General features: G+C 50.8%; 1 protein-coding gene and 1 long non-coding RNA gene across 5 annotated transcripts in view; one reads left to right on the top strand and one right to left on the bottom strand.

Moving 5' to 3' along the window:
• Nucleotides 1–20,102, bottom strand: part of PHC2 (polyhomeotic homolog 2) — a 114,689-nt gene that overhangs the window by 40,861 nt on the left and 53,726 nt on the right. For 2 of the 4 annotated variants that reach the window (XM_060621985.3, XM_060621984.3), the window contains exons 2-7: nucleotides 12,349–12,561; nucleotides 9,579–9,737; nucleotides 8,467–8,544; nucleotides 7,870–8,034; nucleotides 5,840–5,992; nucleotides 4,401–4,713 (exon numbers count right to left, since the gene is read on the bottom strand). In XM_060621985.3, the coding sequence (XP_060477968.1) occupies nucleotides 4,401–4,713; nucleotides 5,840–5,992; nucleotides 7,870–8,034; nucleotides 8,467–8,544; nucleotides 9,579–9,737; nucleotides 12,349–12,507 (1,027 nt within the window). In that variant the 5' untranslated portion in view covers nucleotides 12,508–12,561. The remainder of the gene's footprint in view (nucleotides 1–4,400; nucleotides 4,714–5,839; nucleotides 5,993–7,869; nucleotides 8,035–8,466; nucleotides 8,545–9,578; nucleotides 9,738–12,348; nucleotides 12,562–20,102) is intronic. The other 2 variants (XM_078452087.2, XM_078452088.2) reach the window with 2 other exon arrangements.
• LOC132671321 (uncharacterized) lies at nucleotides 1,657–2,975 on the top strand. The gene is made up of 2 exons (XR_009607044.3): nucleotides 1,657–2,733; nucleotides 2,835–2,975. It is a non-coding gene; the product is annotated as an uncharacterized LOC132671321 (long non-coding RNA).

Genomic DNA, 20,102 nt, shown 5'->3' with positions numbered 1-20,102 from the left:
ATATTTTGTTTTTTATTGGATTCTCTAAGTAAAAGTGTCTACCTCACAGTTTGGCAGCTGCTGTGGGAGAGAAATGGGGTCCCCAAGAGTCCTGGAATCAGCAAGCATCACATTGTCAGGCCTATTGCAGACAGAAATCACTATTCCCTGACACAAACCCCTCTCTGTGATGAAACAAAGCCGCTATGTGGCAGGCCTTCCCAGCAGAGAATTTTCTCTCCTCTGATGAGACCTGAGGAGAGATGAGGAGACAGAACAAAGACCTGGCATCTGGAGCACAATTGTGGGAAAAGGGTCTAGAATTTTCCACGATCTGTCAGTTCTCTTTTTTTCACAGCATCTATCTCCTGGTCAGCAACTTTCTCCTCACCTTTGGGCCTGAGTGTGCACCCAAGGTCCTGGGTTTATCCCCTAGAATGAGGACTCCAAGAACCAAGCCTACTGTGAGTTGCTGTGGGCCAGCTCCCTCAGGACTCGGTTTCCCTGGAGGCCAGGCCTACTGGACCTTGCCGCCTGCCCCACTTCTGCCCTCCCTGGTTCCATCCTTGAATTTCCGAGAAAGCCCAACCTCTTAGGCTCTGCTCTCCACCCCTTACTCCCCTCCCCCCACCTACCAACCCACCCCTTTTCAGGGCATAAGGGACCTTTTCTATTTGCAGATCCTAAAGAAGCTGGTTGCCAAGGTGACAGGAGCAGGAACAGCAGGGAGCCATGGGGGAGGGGCTCTGCCCCCAAACAGCTGTCAGTGGGAGCAGTCCCAGCTGGGACTATAGCATTTGCCTGTTCTGGGAGGACACGGCCCCCAGGGGGACACATTCCTCTCCGCTATGATCCCCCACTGCCCCTCACCATAGGTCTCCACTGGTTATTCTCCCTGGGGGCAACCAGCCAGCCAGCTTGAAAATGCTCCAATAACCAACAAAACCTACCACCCCCCTTTTCTCTCTCTCTCTCTCTCTCTCATACACACACACACACACACACACACACACACACACACACGCATGCGCACATGCTCTGATCCCTCCGTTCCTTTGCAGTGGGTTGGCTGGGCAGGAGGCCAGAAGTTACCTCTGCCTGGGGACCCAGGACCCAGGGCAGGTGCTGCTTCAGGCTGCCCCCACCAGGTCATAGGGATTATTTCCATCTTGTTTTTTGTTCCAGAGGCCCTGAGAGGATCCAGGGCATCCTAACCCTCCCCACTGCCTTCCATTTAGGAGGTGGGGGTGGGGCAGTGGAACCAAGGGCTTACAGAGAGGAAGGGGTAGAAGGAGAAAGAAAGAATGGGAGGGGCCGGTAGGAGGCAGGAACCATGCAAAGCCCACCGATTTGTGTGGTCTAGATACGGCTCACAGCTGCTCCATAGGAAAGTTCTGTGGAACCACTGCTCTCTGTATTGCGTATACACACATAACCCTAATCCCAGGCCATGCCTGAGGCCCTGGACCTCAGCCTGTAATTCACTGGTGTTCACCTTTACAAGGTTCAAGAGAAGAAAGCCTCCCACTAGACTCTGTAAATTGCAGAATTTAGAACCATCAGACTGTGAGCTTGGGATCAGGTACAGGAAAGGCCTAGGAAAGGCCCAAATTACTATAAGAAATGAAAGAGGCAAATATGGCTTAATGATTAAGAATACAGAATCTGGGGGTGCCCACGTGGCTCAGTGGTTAGGTGGCCAACTTTGGCTCAGGTCATGATCTCACGGTTTGTGGGGTCGAGCCCCACGTCGGGTTCTGTGCTGACACCTCGGAGCCTGGAGCCTGCTTCGGATTCTGTGTCTCCCTCTCTCTCTGCCCCTCCTTTGCTCATTTTCTGTCTCTCTCAAAGATAAATAAACATTTTTTAAAAAATGCAGAATCTGGCTAAGCCAGCCACGGAATTGGTTCCTGGTTCTGCCACTTACTACTTATGTGACCTTGAGTGGCTTATGTAGTAAGTTCTTGGGCAACTTCTCTGGGTTAGTCTTCTTACCCGAAATGGATAAACATGGCTACCTTACTGGGTTCTTTTGAAGGTTAAAAGGGGTGGTGTGCATAAAAATGCCTAGGGTATGGGGGTGCCTGGATGGCTCAGTTGATTAAGCATCTGACTCTTGGTTTTGGTTCACATCACGATCTCATGGTTCATGAGATCGAACAGCCTGCTTGGGATCCTCTCTCCCACTCTCTGCCCCTCCCCCACTCACGCTGTCTTCCTCTCTCTCAAAATAAATAAATGAACTTAAAAAAATGCTTAGTGTATAATCTAGTATACAGTAGATGTTTTATCAGTGCTGGTCCCGTTTCTTCCCAGTTTTCTTGAGATTCCGGGGTTGCCTAGCACCTTTAGGAAGAACTCAAGAACTGGCCTTGCTTTTGAAGGGTCCTTAGAATCTAGGGGGCTGGCTTAGATCTGGGGAGAGGCTACATTTTGGCTTGGGTGGGAATGGGGTTCTCAGGAAGTAGAGTTTGTAGTTTGAATGGGAAGGGTGAAGTGGTGATTTGGGGTCCTTGCCCTAGTCCAAGCTGCTGTCAACTCATTATAAGATCTCCAGGCTTTACCCTTTGAGCCTAGTTTGTTTCTCTGTAAGAAGAGGCTGGACTAACCTCTGAAGAAAGCAATGCCAGCCAGTGAGAAACATCTGGAATCACAGGGCAGTGAGGCCTTGGTTGGGGGCTGCCTTCCTCAGCTTAGCAGTGACTGTCAGAAGGCAGAGATTAACCAACCATTTGTCCTTGAAACCTCAAAAAGGTAAATAAAGGACTTTAGCTCAGATTCTGCCTTGCTCACTATCATGACATTGGACTTGTGCTTTCCTCTGTCTTAAATACCTCCCCCGACTTTGTCTGTAGGGTGAACTACTCATGCTTCAAGACTCATGTGCCATTTTCTCCGAGGGACAGGATCTCTGGCCCATCCTCCCGGCAGTGAGCTGGCCATGTGTGCCCATACCTACCTTGGACTTACTCTATAATAGAATTTATGAAATTGAACGGATTTGCTTATATATCTGGCTCCCTCCTTTTGACTGCACACTCGCTTAGGTAAGGATGTGTATTTTGACCATCTTGGTTAATCCAGTAACCAGCATACATAGGTTCTCAAGAAAGAAAAAAATGCAGGTGAGATTGGACGGTTAAGTGGTCTGGATGAGGACAAAGGGTCACTGGTTACCTCAGGGGTGTGACCAGGGTGATTCTCTTTTTAATGCAAAGCCATGTGGTCTCTCACCATATGTACTTCCATGGTCTAACAGCTTGGTCTGATTCCCTAGACTGGTAAGTCTAGGCTCTCTGCAGCTTTTCTTTTCTTTTTTTTAAAATTAAAAAAAATTTTTTTCATGTTTATTTATTTATTAAATTTTTTAATAAATCTTTATTTATTTTTGAGAGAGAGAGAGACAGAGTGCAAGCAGGGGAGGGGCAGAGAGAGAGGGAGACACAGAATCCGAAGGAGGCTCCAGGCTCTGAGCCGTCAGCACAGAACCCGACATGGGGCTCGAACCCACAACCACAAGATCATGTTCTGAGCCGAAGTCTAACGCTTAACCGACTGAGCCCCCCAGGTGCCCCTCTCTGCAGCTTTTCTAAAGAAAGACTGCCTACGGTAGGCAAGGCTGGGAGTCTGTTAGCAGGCAGGGAGAGAGGTCTAGCCTCAGGGAATGCTGAGTCATCCCCCAACCCCCCACAGATTCTGCCTCACAAGTAATCTGGTTTTTGTTGTTGTTGTTTTTTAATCTTCTAGATTTTTTTTTTTTTTTTCTCAAGTGTCGCCCTCATTGGCAAGCCTTTTGGGATCCCCTCCCCAGAGCTAGATGGCTCCCCTGTGCTCCCGCGTATCCAGAGCTCACGTATATGACGGCGCTTACCACACTGTACTTCATGGCACTCGTCTACCACCCAGACAGGGCCCTCCCTGGAGGGCAGGGCCTGAGTCTCATTTATCTCTGCACGTCCAGAACTGGCAACGTAACTGGCAGAGATTAGTCAACAAATGTCTGTTGAATGATGAGAAAATCAACTTCCCACACTTCCTCATCTCCCTGAGTGGTTCTTACGTGCATCTGGCTGGCCCCTGTCCTTTTTGCTGACACTTAGAGAATTTCAAAATAGTCTGGCTGCCAACCTCCGCTCTCTCACGGCTGAGAGCTATGATTGTGTGCTCCGAGATTCACCACCTTCAAGCCCATCGCGAAGGACTCATTTATTCCAAATGATGTGGCTTCCTTCTCTCAAGCTAGAAGGAGGCCTGGTACAGAACCAGGAACCGGTGAACTTCTCAAGATTGGAAGAGGCAAGAGAGACATGGGGCTGGTATCTTAGCACGTCCATGGGAAAAAGGAACGTTTGGAAGTTTTCCCCTACCCCATAGTGCTCCTGAGTTTTCAGGGATAGGATCCTTGTTCCTGGAGCCCTTACCTGGTGCGACGAGGGGGTGGGTAGCCACAGCGGGCACCATCCGACTGAGCCCAGCCCGGCCCTCCATGCTCCCTGGCACACCGTTGTTACCATCTCCTTTCTTGAGTGGCTCCATCACACTGTCACTTATGCCAGGCTTGGCACCTGCGGGGGAACCCTGAGCGGTGTTTCTGCCTTGTGACGGGGTAGGCAGAGGCTGGCTACCACCTGGCGTGGGTTTCAGGGCCAAGCTGGGCAGGACAGGCTGAGTGGGGGTAGGGCCCGAGGCTGCTGCAGCTGGTGTCTGCTGTGTTCGGAGGGTCAAGTTCTGTACCTGGAAAAGAGGGGTCTATAGGAGTCCAGAGAAGGTGGGTAGGAGCAACGGCAATACACAGTTAAGATAGGGAAGGAGTTAGGGAGGGACCTAGGAATGGCTATACAGGATAGTGGGTTGCAAAATCGGAGAGAAAGAGAGAAAATGAGTTAGGGGCTGAAAAAGGAACCAGGAGCAGGTAGAGTTTCTAAAGGGGACAAGAAAGAGTGCTAGTGATTGCATCCACCGGCAGAAGAAATGGAATTCTGAGAAGGGATGACTGTCTAGGCTGGGGCGGGCTCTCTCTCCCTTGTTACCTCCTCTCCTCCCCCAAACTATCAGGATGGGATGCATTGCATTTAGAAAGAATTCCCAGCTACAGCGGGGCATGGGGCTTCCCACACTCAAAAAGGCCAGGGCAAAAGTGAAAGTTAATTGACCAGCACAGCCACCAGGCAAAGGATTATCTTGTCCTCAGAATAAATAAGGTTTACGCCAGGATTCGTGCGCTTACTCAACCTGGCCCCTGGTGCCCTCTGCTGGACGCACGGAGGCTGTGCCAGACTTGCTCTGACAAATCTGATGATCTCGGCTACCAAGCGCTCTCCAATTCTGTAGCTGGGGTGGGGGTGGGGGGTTCTGCCCCACTGCCCATAGAATCTTTACAGCCACAGCAGTATCTGTGTGCTCCCAGCAGAAGGTGGGGACCCAGGACTTATCTTTGCTCCCTCTTCCATGCCATCTTCCCCCAAACTAGAGGTGCTAGCGTGTATAACCAGAGTGGGATTTTCCACTTGAAAAGCAACGCAGAAGATATACTGGGGAGGGTGTCAGGTAGAAAGCTAGCAATGACCACCCATTACTGGCAGCCATGTTTGCCTCAGTATGCTGTGCTCTGACTCCTGATCTATGTTTGTGAGGGAATAGAACAGAGCCAAGGGTGGCTGAGGCCTTCTCAACAGGGAATTCATTAAGGAGTAGAGTAAGTCTGGGAGCATCGGGATGTCCTGTCTCCCCCCGGCTTTCCTAGAAGATCCCAACCTTTCCAGAGTCCAAGCTCCTCCAGGCCTTGTGCCCATACCCAGTCTCAGTACCCCTCTACGGAGGTGCCCACCCCCCTGCCCTCCCACCAGCATGGAATCCTCACCTGGGCGGGGGTGGGGGGCCGGGCGGGGGAGCCAGTGCCGAGCTCAGGCTGCACAGTAGCGACGGTGGCCGTGGGCGTGAAGATGAGCTGAGGGGACAAAGGAACAGTGCCGCCTAGGCTCCTAGCTACCTGCACCAGGTTACCTGGCTGGGCCTGGAATCACAGGAAACGAGGCGCCTTTTACCTGCCCAATGTGGGCTCAGCCACAGGACAGGACGGTTCAGCCAGGGAGCAGATATGGGGAAACAGGGAGGCAGGAGAGGGAAAGAGTCCAAAGGGGGCCACCTGAAAGTCTCAAGAGGCTTGTAGAGTCCTGATCCAGGCTGGGCAGTGAAGGGGAGGGTGGAGGAGAGCCAGTCTGGGGATGCAGGTCGGGTTTACTCCAGAAGCCTCTGGAGCGGCTCATGAGGAGCTCATCCTAGAGGGGCCGACATTCCCGGGACACCCTGAAGTCATTCTCTCCACAGCATCCTGGGGAGCAGGGACTTAGGGCGCACACAGATGCCCTAGGACCTCTTTCCAGGTCTAACCCACTCCTGACTCCACGTCTGGGCCAGAACAGGACTCCCCTGCACGAGGGATCAAATTAGATGTGTTCTTTTCTCAGTCTGTAGCCAAATTTAGATTCTGGTAGGGGGTGTGCAGGGACAACAGTGGTAGAGGAACCAGGGCGCCCAGAGCCATACTCATGTCTGCCTCTCCTTCCATGGGGTACAGGCTACCTGGTGCTCTCTGAATGACACTTCCACCCCGCGAGCCTAGCTTGGTGCCCATGTGGACGTGCTGGTGTCCCACAGGCTGCTTTCCCCAGACCTCCGAGAGGCATGTCGATGTCTACTCCTCTGTGCCTGCGTGCCCTGCTTTGGGGAGGGAGGCAGACAGGCTTCAGGACTCCAGCTGGGGCAGGTGAGGAGGACAAGGGAATGAGTAAACTGAAGACAAGGGCAGGTTTGGGCAGTGTCACACTGCGGCCGTCCCGTTCCCTAGGAAGTAGAAGGTTGTTCCGTATACTGTGTGTCTATGAAGCTATTCCCTGGGAATGGAACGTCCACAAACAATGAACTCAGAGTCAAGAAAGGAAGTGCTAGGTCAGGACCAGAAAAGCTCCAAGCGTCAAGTTCTGGTCACAGAAGCAAAGTGGTAGTGGTGGTGGAGGTGGGAGGGGGGGCGCAGGTAGGACTGTATTGTCTTCACGAGGGCATGTCAAGGAGCTGAAGGGAGAAATCTTCAGGATGGGAGACACGAGATCAGAGTCTGTGATCTGAGCCCAACACAGAGCTGGAAGGTATCGCCTCCTGGGGAGCATGCTGCTGTTTTCCCTGGAAATTCTTCTAAATGTGAGGAACCCATAAGGTTCCTAAGGACCTTTGCATCCCTTAGGGACAGGTATAAAGGACAGATTCTAGGTATGCACGTCCAGGGCTGATACCGTCCTGAGCACATTCTACACATTCAAACAAGCTGAATTAATGAGTGATAGAGTGACCTGATGGGCATGGGGTCCCAGGTGGGAGAGCAGTGGAGGCAGCAGCATGTCCTGGAGCTGAATGCCACTTTCATGACTTGGGCTGGAATACACCTTTGGCTCTTGAGCTAGCGGTGGCCAGTCCCTACAAGGATGGCCACAGGGGCCAAGACCCCATTTCTGTACAGTACCTGGATGTCTGTGCGTTTGCTTATCTTAAGTGACCAAGTGTACTGGCCATCTGGGCATGAGCCCCTGCATTTTCTACCCTAATTAATTTGGGGGAGCAGTTTCTGAGAAGAAGAAGACAATTAGGGAAGGAAAGGAGGCATCATGGGCAACCTTCTCTATTTCAGCCGGGAACCCCACCTGTCCTTGGGTCACTGAGCCTGTACCAAAGCTCCCACTCAGCCTTCCAGGCGCCCTCTTATTTATTCCACCCCTTACCTCTTGCTGCCTGTCCCTTGGTGCTCCTTCCCACCCACCTCTCTAGCCTCCTAGTTCCCAACTTGTCTGCCTTTGTCCTTCCAGCCCACCTGAGCCCTGGCCCAGGCTGGGTACTCACCATCTGTGCCCTTAGATACATCTGCGCTTGGCTTGCAGTCAGGGCCGGAGAAGACGTGTTACCCAAGAGCACGGCCTGCTGGGCGATGCCTGAGGCTGTCGCTGAGTTGACACTCTGTGCCCGGTTGATGAGCTGGGCCGCTGCTGGGGAGGCTGCCAGATTGATCTGATGGGAGAGACACACACAGTGGGAAACAGGAAGTTCTGTTGGTAACCTCTGTGCCTCCCTCATCCATTTCTTTCCCCGTCTTCTGTTCCTTGGTGGATTCGGCCTTCTCTAGGACCATCTCTGGTCCCTGGGCCCCTCAGCACTGCCCCATCTCTGGCCTACATGTGGAGCTGCAGGGGGTCCAACGGGGGAGAGACTGAACTGTAAACACAGAGCCTGGACACCGGCATGAAAGAGGACAGAGACTTACCGAAGGGTTAGAAAGAGGCAAATGCTTCTTTTTCTGGCAAGAGTAATAGATTCCAGCCATGACTGCACACGGCTAGGGATTTACCACCTGGGGCTGGGAGCCTTCAAGCATCTGGGGCAAGGAGGAAGGACCTGGTCCCAGAGCTATGGGCTCTACCTGCGGCTCCCCAACCTACTCACCGAGGATGACTGGGCTGGGGCCTGTGCAGACACATTGCTGCCTGAAGTGCTCCCTTGTCTGTTGGCCACCAGGCTTGCCTAGAAAAGAACAGTTTGTATCGCTAGAGTCCCAGATCTCCCCCAATCAGTCCCCGAGCTCTCAAAGGAAGGACTTTAGGAAGTACTATAGGACAGCGGTCAGTTGTCAAACGCCTAGGGTCAAACCCCCATTCTACCTCATCTGTGTGTGACCTTAAGCACGGGCCTCAGTTTCCTCTTTATAAAGTGGGGATAATAACAGAATCTACCTTGTGGCATTGCGGAAAGGATTAAACGAGGCAAAGCATTTAACATAAGCACTCAAATCGTTAGCTATCACTGTTACCCATCTTCCTAGGTCTCTGAAGCCCTCTGCTCCACCCGGCTCTATCAGATCGGGCTCCCGGACTCCGCCAGAGAGTCGTGCACGTGCTGTCTGGCACATCCAACCTTCCCCCCTCCCCGTGGCTGGCTTCTCACTCTTCCAGGGTCAGCTTCCCATCACCCAGCAGACGGGCCTTCCCTGGCCACCCAATCCAGGGCACCTCCTTGTTCTTCAGTCAGAGCGAGCTGCTCCTCTTTCGGAGTGCTTATCACAACTCGGAGACTTAGGTATTCTGTTTCCTGGTCTCTCTGGGGTTCTGTTTACTTGCTGTCACCCCGCTTTAAGCTCTGAGAAGACGGGGTGCACAGTATTCAGTGTCTGACATGGACTGTGGTAGCTGCATAAAACTTTTGTTGAATGAATGAAGGAATGAATGAATGAATGAGTTCCTCTCAGCCACCAAGGACAGACAGGAAGCTGGGTGGGCCACGGCCTTCTCTTGTGAACAACCCCGTGGACCCTCGGCCCCTCCCGGTGGTGTGGTGGTGCGGGGAGGAGGGGTCCCCCCAGCCCTTCTACCTGCGGCCAGAGAGTTCTACCCCTGCACTCACGGGCCTGGGTGAACTTGGGGAAGGTGCCGGACCCTCTCTTGGGCAAAGGAGCATGACCATCCTGTCCACTCGCCAGGGGAAGAGAAGGCCCGGGGAAGCGCGTGCGGCACCTGCTCCCCCTCCCTCTCGCTTCTGCCACCCGCCAGGCCCGCTCTCACCTGCTGCACAGCCGCCAGGCTCTGGAGCTGGGCGCTGCTGAGGTGCTGCTGCTGGAGCGCTGCCGTCTGCAGCATGAGGTGCTGCTGCTGGGCCGCGTACATCTGCTGCAGGTACTGAGCCGCCGTGCTGGGCTGCCTGTGCAGCGCCTGCTGGATCACCTGGGAGGGGAGAGCCGCGGGGACTCGCTGCGGACCCGCCCCTTCCATGACGAGGCCTTGTCAGAGGACAACCCTGGGGCCTAGCCCCTTGCCCTAGGGAGGCGGGAAGGCAACTGCCTTTTGGACTTTACACTCCTCTGCCTCGTCTGTCTGTCCTGCACATCTTGGGCTCCTGTGCTCCTCTCCAATCCACCTGCTCCTGCTTCAGCCCCCTTGGGGAAAGTCAGAGCAGCACAGTGATGCTCTGACCAGCTCTGGGTAGTGGGGCGGGGTGGGGGGGAGTGCGGCACAGGGAGATAGGGGGTCCTGTAAGCCTCCGGTGACACTGTGTCCCGTGCCCGGCTTGTTTGGCATCCCCCCTCCCAGTCATTCCCCACTTTCAGATCTGGGTGACTGGGACACTGGATGGTGACAGCAGGGGAACCGAAGCCCAATAAAGCAGAGAGAAGGGAAGCGGGTAGGGGAGAGAGAGGCAGGTCCGAAGGGGGGCCTATTCCAGCATTAGCAACACGGCTAGCCAAATGAAAACAAGGGCAACAGCCTCCCAGCTGGGGCTGCCTCCCAAGGTCTGCCCCCTAGCTGCCTGTAAAGTCCTATCCGTCCCTCAGAAGGTCCCCTTGGTCTTGGAGAGCAGACCAGAGCCACAGGGATGACGCATTTCTCTTGTATTCTTTCCCTCTCCCCATCGGTCCCTCTTTCTGACCACCATCACCATCACCTGGCTTTACTGCTGCTCCTCTTTCTTGCCACCGTCTCTAGGAAATGACAAAGGCTGCCTTTGATCCCGCTCCCTGCTCTTCACTCCCAGCCCCCCAAAGCCTCCCCTCACCCCCAGGAACAGAGAAAAGGGAATGTCTTTCCTCCAGCCCTGAGATCTTCTGTCTTCTTCTCCTAAGCCCCAGGGACATTTCTCCTCCTTCCTCCTTACCTGGTCACCCTCCTGCCATCTCTTGCTGCCTGATGCTCCACGAGGGTCCTGGCCAGGCTTCGGCCCTCTTGCTACCCTTAACTCTGCTAACTCCCTGGCCATGGGGCTTCCCCCAACCCTGGCTCCTGCCCCCAACTGGCAAGCATCCACTCTGGCTCTCTCTGGCTCAGCGTGGATTTTAGGGTCGGTGGCTCTAGGACAAAACCATTCGTGGGCTCAGATTTGGGGTACTGTAAAACCAGGCTGATAATCGCGGATTCTTCATGGGCTCTGGGGTCTCCTGATTTCCCCCACCCCATCTCAACTCTTCAGGTCCCACTCTCCTTCAGCATTCTCTCCCCTCAGTTCTGTTTATTCCTTGTCCTCTCCCAGAATTCCTTCCTCTTCTCCCTTTCACCTATGCCTCTCTATTTTCCTTGGACTCCTGATCTCCTGGACCCCCCGCAGTCCAGGCAGCAGCAGCAGCGGAGAGATACTGTGGCTCTTCCTCACCAGAGGGTTGGTGTCAGGGAGTGGAAATGGCAGGGACCCTGAACGGTTTGGCTTGGGTACGCAACACGACCGCGGGTGATTCCATCTGCCGGAGCAGAAACCCCATATTCCTTGTACCCGGGGATGGGATGAGGGCTGGGAGGATGGCACGTCCCGACGTGGGATGCTGGGAACTGTTCTCAAACACTCGTGATCGGAGGGGCCAGGAGGAGGCTAGTGTGGGGGGCGGCAAGGATGGGTGTGGGAAATGTGCTTTTATTCCGTGGGAGGCAGGTAACTGGGAGAGGAAAGATTCCAGAGTCTCTGATGGTGTCTTCAGATGCTCTCACAGTCTGCTGCGGCCCCTCCTCCACTCTCTAATCTGTGCCCAGGGCCAAGGCAGGATGAGGTCACTGGTCTGGTACATCCATGCTGGATGAGCAAAGTTACTTGGAGTAAACACTTGTCAGCTGCACACGCTCTTTTCCGTCTGTCTTATCTGGGAACCTCAAACACTGTGCTGTTTTTTGTCTTGACCCGGACGAGTTACTACCTTCTCTGAGCCTCAGTCTTCTCGACCATGGAAGTGTGCTTGATAACCATTTTCAGCTGGAGGAGAAGATAGGCCTGCCGCGATCCTCGCAGCGCGGGTACCAAAGCAGATGGCGATGCGTGGGCACGACTGTGTTTGGAGCCATGTGTCATCACCCGGGAGGCCTTGTGGCACACATCACCCGGGAGACACTTTGCAAACTGCTGCTTTAGGGAGATTTCCTTGGGGTTCCTTTTTGTCCTCGCAGACACTTAAGTTTTGTTACGGGGCGACGGTCCTTCAGATAGTGGGTCGAGGTTGTGGCTGAGCAGCTCCCAATCATTTCTCCTGCTTGTTATTTTTACTTGTCCCCACCCCCACACCCCCTTTACACTTTCACCTGCCTATCATCCCAAATAGCACTCTGGGATCTGAATCACCAGGTGAGACAGGGATTTTCCAGGTCTGAGAAGTTCTCCCACTCTCCCCAAAGCTCCTTGATTGGACCCATCTCACGTCACATCTCCTCTAACTGTGCCTCAACATATATCCCTGAACACACTCCCCGATGCCCACTCTACTTCCCATGCCCATTTATTCTCCAGACCATGTCAACACGTCCTCCCAGCTAACCCCAACATGATCGAGGAATACAATCTCTAGATCAGCCGGAATCTTACCTGCACGGTCTGCCGGTCAGGAATGCCGCTGTACACAGAAATCTGGGGCCCAGCAGGGCGGCCACTCCCACCACTGCTGCCACTGCTGCAGCCGCTGCTGGCACTGCTGGCGACACTGGCACTGCTGGACGTATGGGGGACTGGCAGCTCATTCTCCATGGCCTGCGGGCTGGCACGGTCAGTGAGCTCCGAGGGCAGAAGAGCAGGCGGATGCTGGGAGCAAAGAGGCAGAAGTGAAATGTCAACCAGATGCTTCCTATAGGTCACACACATACTCACCGGCTTTCCATCAGCCCAGGGTGATGAGGCCTGAGACACGCCTGCCCGCGGAAGGACACGGCCAGGTGTGGTTCACCAGGTGAGATTTGAAATTGGATCTGCCTGGTTCTGAAGTGTATGACCTGGCACTCCCTCCTTCTGCTGGAGGGGCTGAAATCTGCACAGAGGTAGATTTCCTACAATGGCCTTCCTGGCGGTCATCTTAGGGGTCATCTCTCACCCCGTCCCCGGCCCCCCTCCCCCCATCTACCTCTTCACCTTTGGGATGGAGAAACTGAGCAGCACAGTGCTTATTATCTGTCTGTATGTGTATAGCCGATCAGTGGAAGAAATGGGATTAAAGGTCTGGAGAGAACAGAGGGAGAAAGAGACGGATCAGGAGGCAATAAAATAAGCTGAAGTGTTTATTTGGTTTTGTCTTTCAAGGCCAGAAGAGCTGCCAGTGTGTTTGGAGTCTCTGTTTTCTTGATGAAGTATTTAGTGAGTGCTCTCTGATCTAACGCTGAGCATGGCACTACATTAGGCAGTGTGGTTAAAACTGCAGGCCTTGGGACCGGAAAGACTTGGGTTTGAGTCCTGGCTCTGCCGCTTACTCGAAGGGAAACGCTGGCAAATCACACTTCTCCAACCTTCTGTCTCAATCTGTCAGATGTAAGAATACACGAATTGGTTAGGAGGACAAAGTAAAATAATGACACAAAGTGCTTAGTAGAGTGTCAGGCAAATACTCCATGCTCCACAACATTGGCTGTTGTTGTGGTTATTAAAACTGTCCCCAGTCCGGTTCCAATAGAGCAGTCCCCTTCCAAGGTGGAACTGGCACAGCCTCCTGGAACCTTCTATTCCAGTCACTAAAGAGTGCCAGAAATTCCCTCAGGGACCACCCTGTGATCTGGATTCAGAACGGGAAATCTACACATCCCCTTGAAGCATGTGTTGGGAGATGGGGGCTCGGAGGGAAGGAGGGGTGGTGGGGAAGGCAGACCCAGATCTGCGGTCGAGTTCCCCTCTTTCTTCTTTCATGCTATTCCTAAAATTCTCATTTCTATATATGAACTTTTCCTTCTGCCTATTCTTTCCTGTATCTAAAAACAACACTCATCATCCCATCACAAACACTGAATTCTCTGCTTGCAGAGTATGCCAGTTTCATAAATGGAAGAAATAATATGATTTTTCACACTAACAAGAGCATTGATTAGTACAAAAAACTAAAATTGTCATTAATGTCCTGTTGTCTTCTTCCCAGGGCCGCTCAGTTTGGAGGCTGTCAACTTCTGACTGGGTGGGTTTCACAGTGAGCTGAACAAAGTGGGGGTGAAGGCTAAAAGGCAGGGATGTGGGGGTAAGGAAATCCAGGCCACTCCCAGTTGGCAGTCAGCAAGTTGAAGTTCGGAGGCCTGTGGCTTCCAAGGCAGGACAGCAACCTGCAAACAGCACTCAGGACCTGGGTCCTTGAGCAGTGATTTTCCCTAATGTTTGTATGTCTTTTCTTTTCTTTTTTTAAGTTTATTTATTTATTAGAGAAACAGAGACAGCGTGAACGGGGTAGGAGCAGAGAGAGAGGGAGAAAGATAATCCCAAGCAGGCTCCACATTGTCAGTACAGAGCCCGACACGGGGCTCAAACTCACAAAACTGTGAGATCATGACCTGAGCCGAAACCGAGAGTTGGATGCTTAACTGACTAAGCCACCCCGGTGCCCCTGCATGTCTGTATTTAGTGCACAGGGCAGGGCCCTTGTCCATGAGTTCCCTTTGTCCAGAGCTACACTCAGTTCTGGGCCTCATTATGGCCATCACTTGTCAAGGATTCTTATAATGAAAACAACAATGAGGGAATCACTGAAACCGCAGAGTCAACAAGTATTTCCAGTGCTCTGCTCAGCTTCCCCCCCCATCTTATGTTCTAAGGAGGGACAGGTAGGCTGCATAGAAAGGAGTAGAAGGGATAATTCTGATCTTGCGGAAACTGACAAACTAGTTGTAGAGATGAGGCTCACTTGAAATTTCAAGGATCACTACCCACAAATCAGAGTTCTGTTCAAACATGGAAGATCCCATAGAATCCCAAAGTCTTCTTTTAGTTAGATGCCTCACCTCCCTTTCCCAAAGCGTTGACCAGAATTGGGTTTCAGTTCCTACTTGCATTCCGCTCTAGGAGGTCTCAGTGGAAGAACTCATAACCATAAAACATAAACTGAGAAGATGGCAGCAGCCACAGCAAATTAAGGATAGGGTAATCTACACATCCCAAATGATCAAGCCTCAGCTCTATTTTGTCTTCCTTTTGCAGCAGCTAGGGCAGATCTCGTGCACAGAGTGTACTCGATCCTTGTTGAGAAATAAAACAGGACAAAATTCTAAAGACACTCCTGTATGGAAACACTGCACAGGGGAGGACAGCAACTGCTCCCCATGCTGGGGAGGGAGACTTAGCAACATGGGGACACAGACACAACGTGCTTCCTGAACTCTCTTGCCTGCCTGTCTCCTTCCTTCTGCTGCTAAACAAGCCTTTCCCTTCTCTCTTCATTCTTGCATTCTTGGCTTCTGCCCCCATCGCCTCCACCTGGCCTTTTCTGTCTCATTAATTTTTGTCCCCAACCCCTGGCTTTTCGGTTTTCCCATTCTTGTTCCTGCCCCCCTGTCCCTATCCTCTGTCATATCTGTGCTTCCTGGTGCTGGCCCCATCCTCCTCCCTGGGGAGGATCACACTCACCCGGATTGTGCTTTGGCTCTTGACTCTTTCTCTCTGACAATGTGGAACGTGTGCATGCGTCTCCCCCTCCCCCTCCTCTCTCACTTACCCAGGTCCCATCGATCCTGAGTGGTTGCTCTGCTTTACTGTAATGAGCTCTCTCTCCCTGTTCCTGACCTCTGCTCTCTCCCAACAGTGTCCTGACCCCACTCACCTGTCCTGCCCATGACTGCCCTCACTCTGCCGCTGCCTGTCTTGCCTCCAGTGCTCTAGTTCTCTCTCTTCTTTCTCATGGTCTTCCTGTCTGAGGATCTACAGCCTCCCCTCCCCCACCCCACCCCGTCCTGATCCAGCAAATTCTCTTGCCTTCATTCAAGGCGTGCTCTAGATAGTGCGTGTACCCGCCCTCTCCCTCCATCTCTCTGGCTGGCACTCCCTGTTCTAGCTCAGGCTTTTGATAGCTACTGCTATCTTTCAAGTGTATGCTCCCTCTTTGGCTCTCTCTCACTCACTCACGCAAAGCAGAGGAGGGAAGGACAGACTGCCTAGGAGATGAGGGAACACTTAAAAGGAGAAGTGACAGTTGAGCTGCCAGAACCCACACTTTCTCGCTTTCACAGCATAAAGCTGCCCTATCCCCCCTTCTACTCAGTCACTTCTAGAACCTTCTGCGATCAACAAATTCCTAATTCCCCCCAAATCTGAACATTTACTGAACATCTACCACATTCAGGGTGCTCTTGCTAAGGACCGGGGATAGAAAAGAGGTAGAAGATGTGGATCCTCACTTTAAGGTTTTCACTTTTGTAGGCATATCAGAAATGGTGAACCCTAAGGCCTTTTGCCCCAGAAACAAAAAAAATGCACAAACACAAAAATGTGCTTACAATTGCAGAGCTTAACGAATCTTTTGAAGCCTGTCCACTAACTCTGGACTAAGCAGCTCTGCTAGGTAGAGATATGGCAGGAGATACATATTCAAAGATAAAAATATTATTAGCTACCGTATGCCGAGTTCCAAATGAGTGATGGGGACAATATTTGCTAGTGTTCAGAAGAGTGAGGCGCAAGGTATGTGTGCAGTGGGATAGATGGACAGCGGAGGAGGGTTTACTTCAGGCTTTATGAAGCCCAGACCTACGCTGCTGCTGGATAAACAGTCATGACTGTGAGATGGACAGTGCCCAGCCCATCCCTCTGGACTTTCTCCAGTGGCTCGGTTCTCCTAGGAGAGGCAATGTACTAAAGGAGACAGAGCATGGAATTAGAAGTTGGTTACTGCCAGCTTTGGGAACCTGCCCACTGTTGCCATTGTATGGTGTTGGGCAAGGCAGTCTTTCTCTCTTAGTTTGCTAACCTGCAAAATTGGGCACCCTGGTGGGGTGGTGGTGGTGTATGTGTGTGAGTTAATCTCTCGGCCCCATTTCACTTTCTAACCTTATACAGGCATGCCTCAGAGACATGGTGGGTTTGGTTCCAGGCTACCACAATGCAAAGAATAGCACAATAAAGGGAGTGGGATGAACTTTTTTGTTTTCCCAGTGCACATAAAAGTTATATTTATGCCCTACAGGTGTCTATTAAGTATGCAATAGCAGTACGTCTAAGAACATAATGTATATACCTTACTTAAAAAATACTTTATTGCTGGGCGCCTGGGTGGCTCAGTCAGTTAAAAGTCTGACTTTCGATTTCGGCTCAGGTCATGATCTCATGGTTTATGTCAGCACGGAGCCTGATTGGGATCTCTCTCTCCCTCTCTCTCTGTCCCTCCCCTGCTCACACTCGCTCATGTGTGCTCTTTCTGTGTCTCAAAATAAATAAATAAACTTAAAAAAAACTGAGGGGTGTCTGGGCGGCTTAGTCAGTGAAGCGTCCAACTTCAGCTCGAGTCATGATCTCAAAGTTTGTGGATTCAGGCCCTGTATCGGGCTCTCTGCTGTCAATGCTGAGCCTGCTTCGGATCCTCTGTCTCCTTCTCCCTCTGCCCCTTCCTGGCTTGCTCTCGCTCTCAAAAATAAACATAAAAAAATTTTTTTTTTTAATGTGGGGCGCCTGGGTGGCTCAGTCGGTTAAGCATCCGACTTTGGCTCAGGTCATGATTTCATGGTTCATGAGTTCGAGCCCTGAGTCAGGCTCTGCGTTGACAGCTCAGAGCCTGGAGCCTGCTTCAGATTCTGTCTCCCTCTCTCTCTGCCCCTCCCTGCTCACACTGTCTCTCTCTCTCTCAAACATAAACATTAAAAAAAATTTTTTTAATAAAAAAATAAAACTTAAAAAAAAACCCTTTTTAGTTTTCAATACTTTATTGCTAAAAAATGCTAATCATCATCTGAGCTTTCAATGAGCTGTAATCTTTTTTGCTGATGGCAGGTCCCGCCTCAATGTCTATGGCTGCTGCCTGGTCAGGATGGTGGTTGCTGAAGGCTGGAGTGGCTGGGGCAATTTCTTAAGATAAGACTACGATGAAATTTGCTGCCATCAATTGGCTCTTCCTTTCACAAACCATTTCTCTGTAGTATGCGATGCTGTTTGATGGCATTTTACCCACAGTAGAACTGCTTTCAAAATTGGAGTTCAGGACTCTTAAACCCTGCTGCTGCTTTATCAACTCCGTTTATGTACTATTCTCAAGTCTTTGCTGTCATTTCAACAATCTTCACGGCATCTTTACCAGGAGGAGATTCCATTTCAAGAAACCGCGTTCTTTGCTCATCCACAAGAATCAATTCTTCATCTGTTAAAGTTTTATCGTGAGGTTGCAGTCGTTCAAATATAATAATGAAAACATTCGGAATACCGCAAGAATTATCGAAATGTGACAGAGAGACACAAGGTGAGCAAATGCTGTTGGAAAAATGGCGCCAATACACCTCCTTGACACAGGGTTTCCACAAACCTTCGATTTGTAAAAAAAAAAAACACGGTGCATGTGAAGAAGAAAAGAGCTATGCCTGTTTTCCATGATGTGAGTCTACTGCTCTTGTCTGGGGGCTCTGCTCTCTTTCACCAAATACAACGTGCTCAGGATTTCTTCTGTTCTTTAATTTTGATGAAGTCCCATTTATTCATTCATTCATTCATTCATTCATTCATTCATTCATTCATTCATTTATTTCTTGGTGGCTGCCATATCTAAGAAACCACGGCCTAATCCAAAGTTATGGAGATTTACGCCTAAATTTTCTTCAAAGGGTTTTATAGTTGTAGTTCTTAATGTAGGCCTTCGATCCATTTTGAGTTAACTTTTGTATATAGCATGAGGTAAGGGCACAACATTATTTCGTTTTCATTTTTTAAGCCGTGGTAAAAAACACATGACATCAAATTTGCCATTCACTATGTTGGGAAGTCATTGGCACCATCTACCGCCAGAACTTCTTACCACCCCAAACAGAAACTCTGTCAGTATTTTAGCAGGAACTCCTCATTCTCCTCTTCCCCCTGCCCAGCTCCTGGTAACCTCTAATCTACTTTCTGTGTCTATGAATTGGTCTAGTCTAGATATCTCATGTAAGTGGAATCATACAACGTTTGTCCTTTTGCGTCTGGCTTATTTCATGTAGCACAACGTTTTCAAGGTTCATCCCTGTTGTAGTGTGTGTCCTTTTCTGGCTGAATTCCGTTATATGTAAACACATTTTCTCCATTCATCTGTTCATGGACACTTGGGTGGTTTCCACATTTTGGCTACTGTGAACAACACTGCTATGAACATTGATGTTTGAATCCCTGTTTCAACGCTTTTGGGAATTATGTAGGAATGGAATTGCTGGACCATATGGCAATTCTATGTGTAGCTTTTTGAGGAACCACCAAACTGGTTTTCCCAACTTCATTCTTTTGCATGTGGACATTCCTGTTGTCCCTGCACCATTTGTTGAGTCACTTCTGTTCTTGGGCCCACACGACTTCCCCAGCAAGCTTCTGAGTATGGCAGATCAACCCTCCACGAATTGACCCTGCCTGCCTCCCTGGCCTCATTTCCCACCCTTTTTCCACACTACACTCTCACCCAGCATATGCCAAACAACTTGAAGGTTTGGATGCCTTGTTCCCTGTTTACTAATGTAGTTTTACTCATGCTATTCCCTTCCCCCGAAATGCCTCTCTTCCATTTTGCAATTAACCAACTTGATCTTCAAAACAACTTGAGTCTCCCCTGTGAAACGCTCACTCAATGCAACCTCAAAGCAACACTTCTCTTGCTTCCTTCGATCTAGGTCCTGACATCTTCCATTAAGCCATCCAGTTGGATGGCTTCCCCACAACACTTTGTGTGCTTACCTCTTTCCTAGCACTCATAATGTAGTATTGCAAGAAAGTGATTTGCTTTTGTGTCTGTCTTCCCCACTGCACTCTGAACTCCTGGAGAACAGGGGTCATATCATATTTTCCCATATAGACCTGATGTTTCATTCAATAAATGTTAAATAGAACTCTTTGAAAGGCACCACACTTGGTCCTACTTCTCATTTGAAAGCTCAGCTTAATTTCTACTGCATTCAAAGAATTCTCCCAAACTAGTTTAAAACATACACCACTGGTGATTTAATTTCTGCACCTGCCACCAAGAGTGTCCATACTACTATGGTTATTTATTGAGCACCTACTACATGTCAGCAATATAAGAAATGCTTTATATCTTTTAAGTTTATTTTTTATTTTCTGAGAGAGAGAGAGAGAGAGAGAGAGAGAACATGGGCATGAGAGGGGGAGGGACAGAGAGAGAGGGAGAGAGAATCCCAAGCAGGCTTTGCACTGACAGCATGGAG

This window comes from Panthera onca, chromosome C1 (assembly GCF_046562875.1).
Source record: "Panthera onca isolate mPanOnc1 chromosome C1, mPanOnc1 haplotype 2, whole genome shotgun sequence".
Taxonomy (NCBI): domain Eukaryota; kingdom Metazoa; phylum Chordata; class Mammalia; order Carnivora; family Felidae; genus Panthera; species Panthera onca.
Note: the sequence above shows the minus strand (reverse complement) of the source record. Positions and strands in the feature narration are given on the sequence as shown.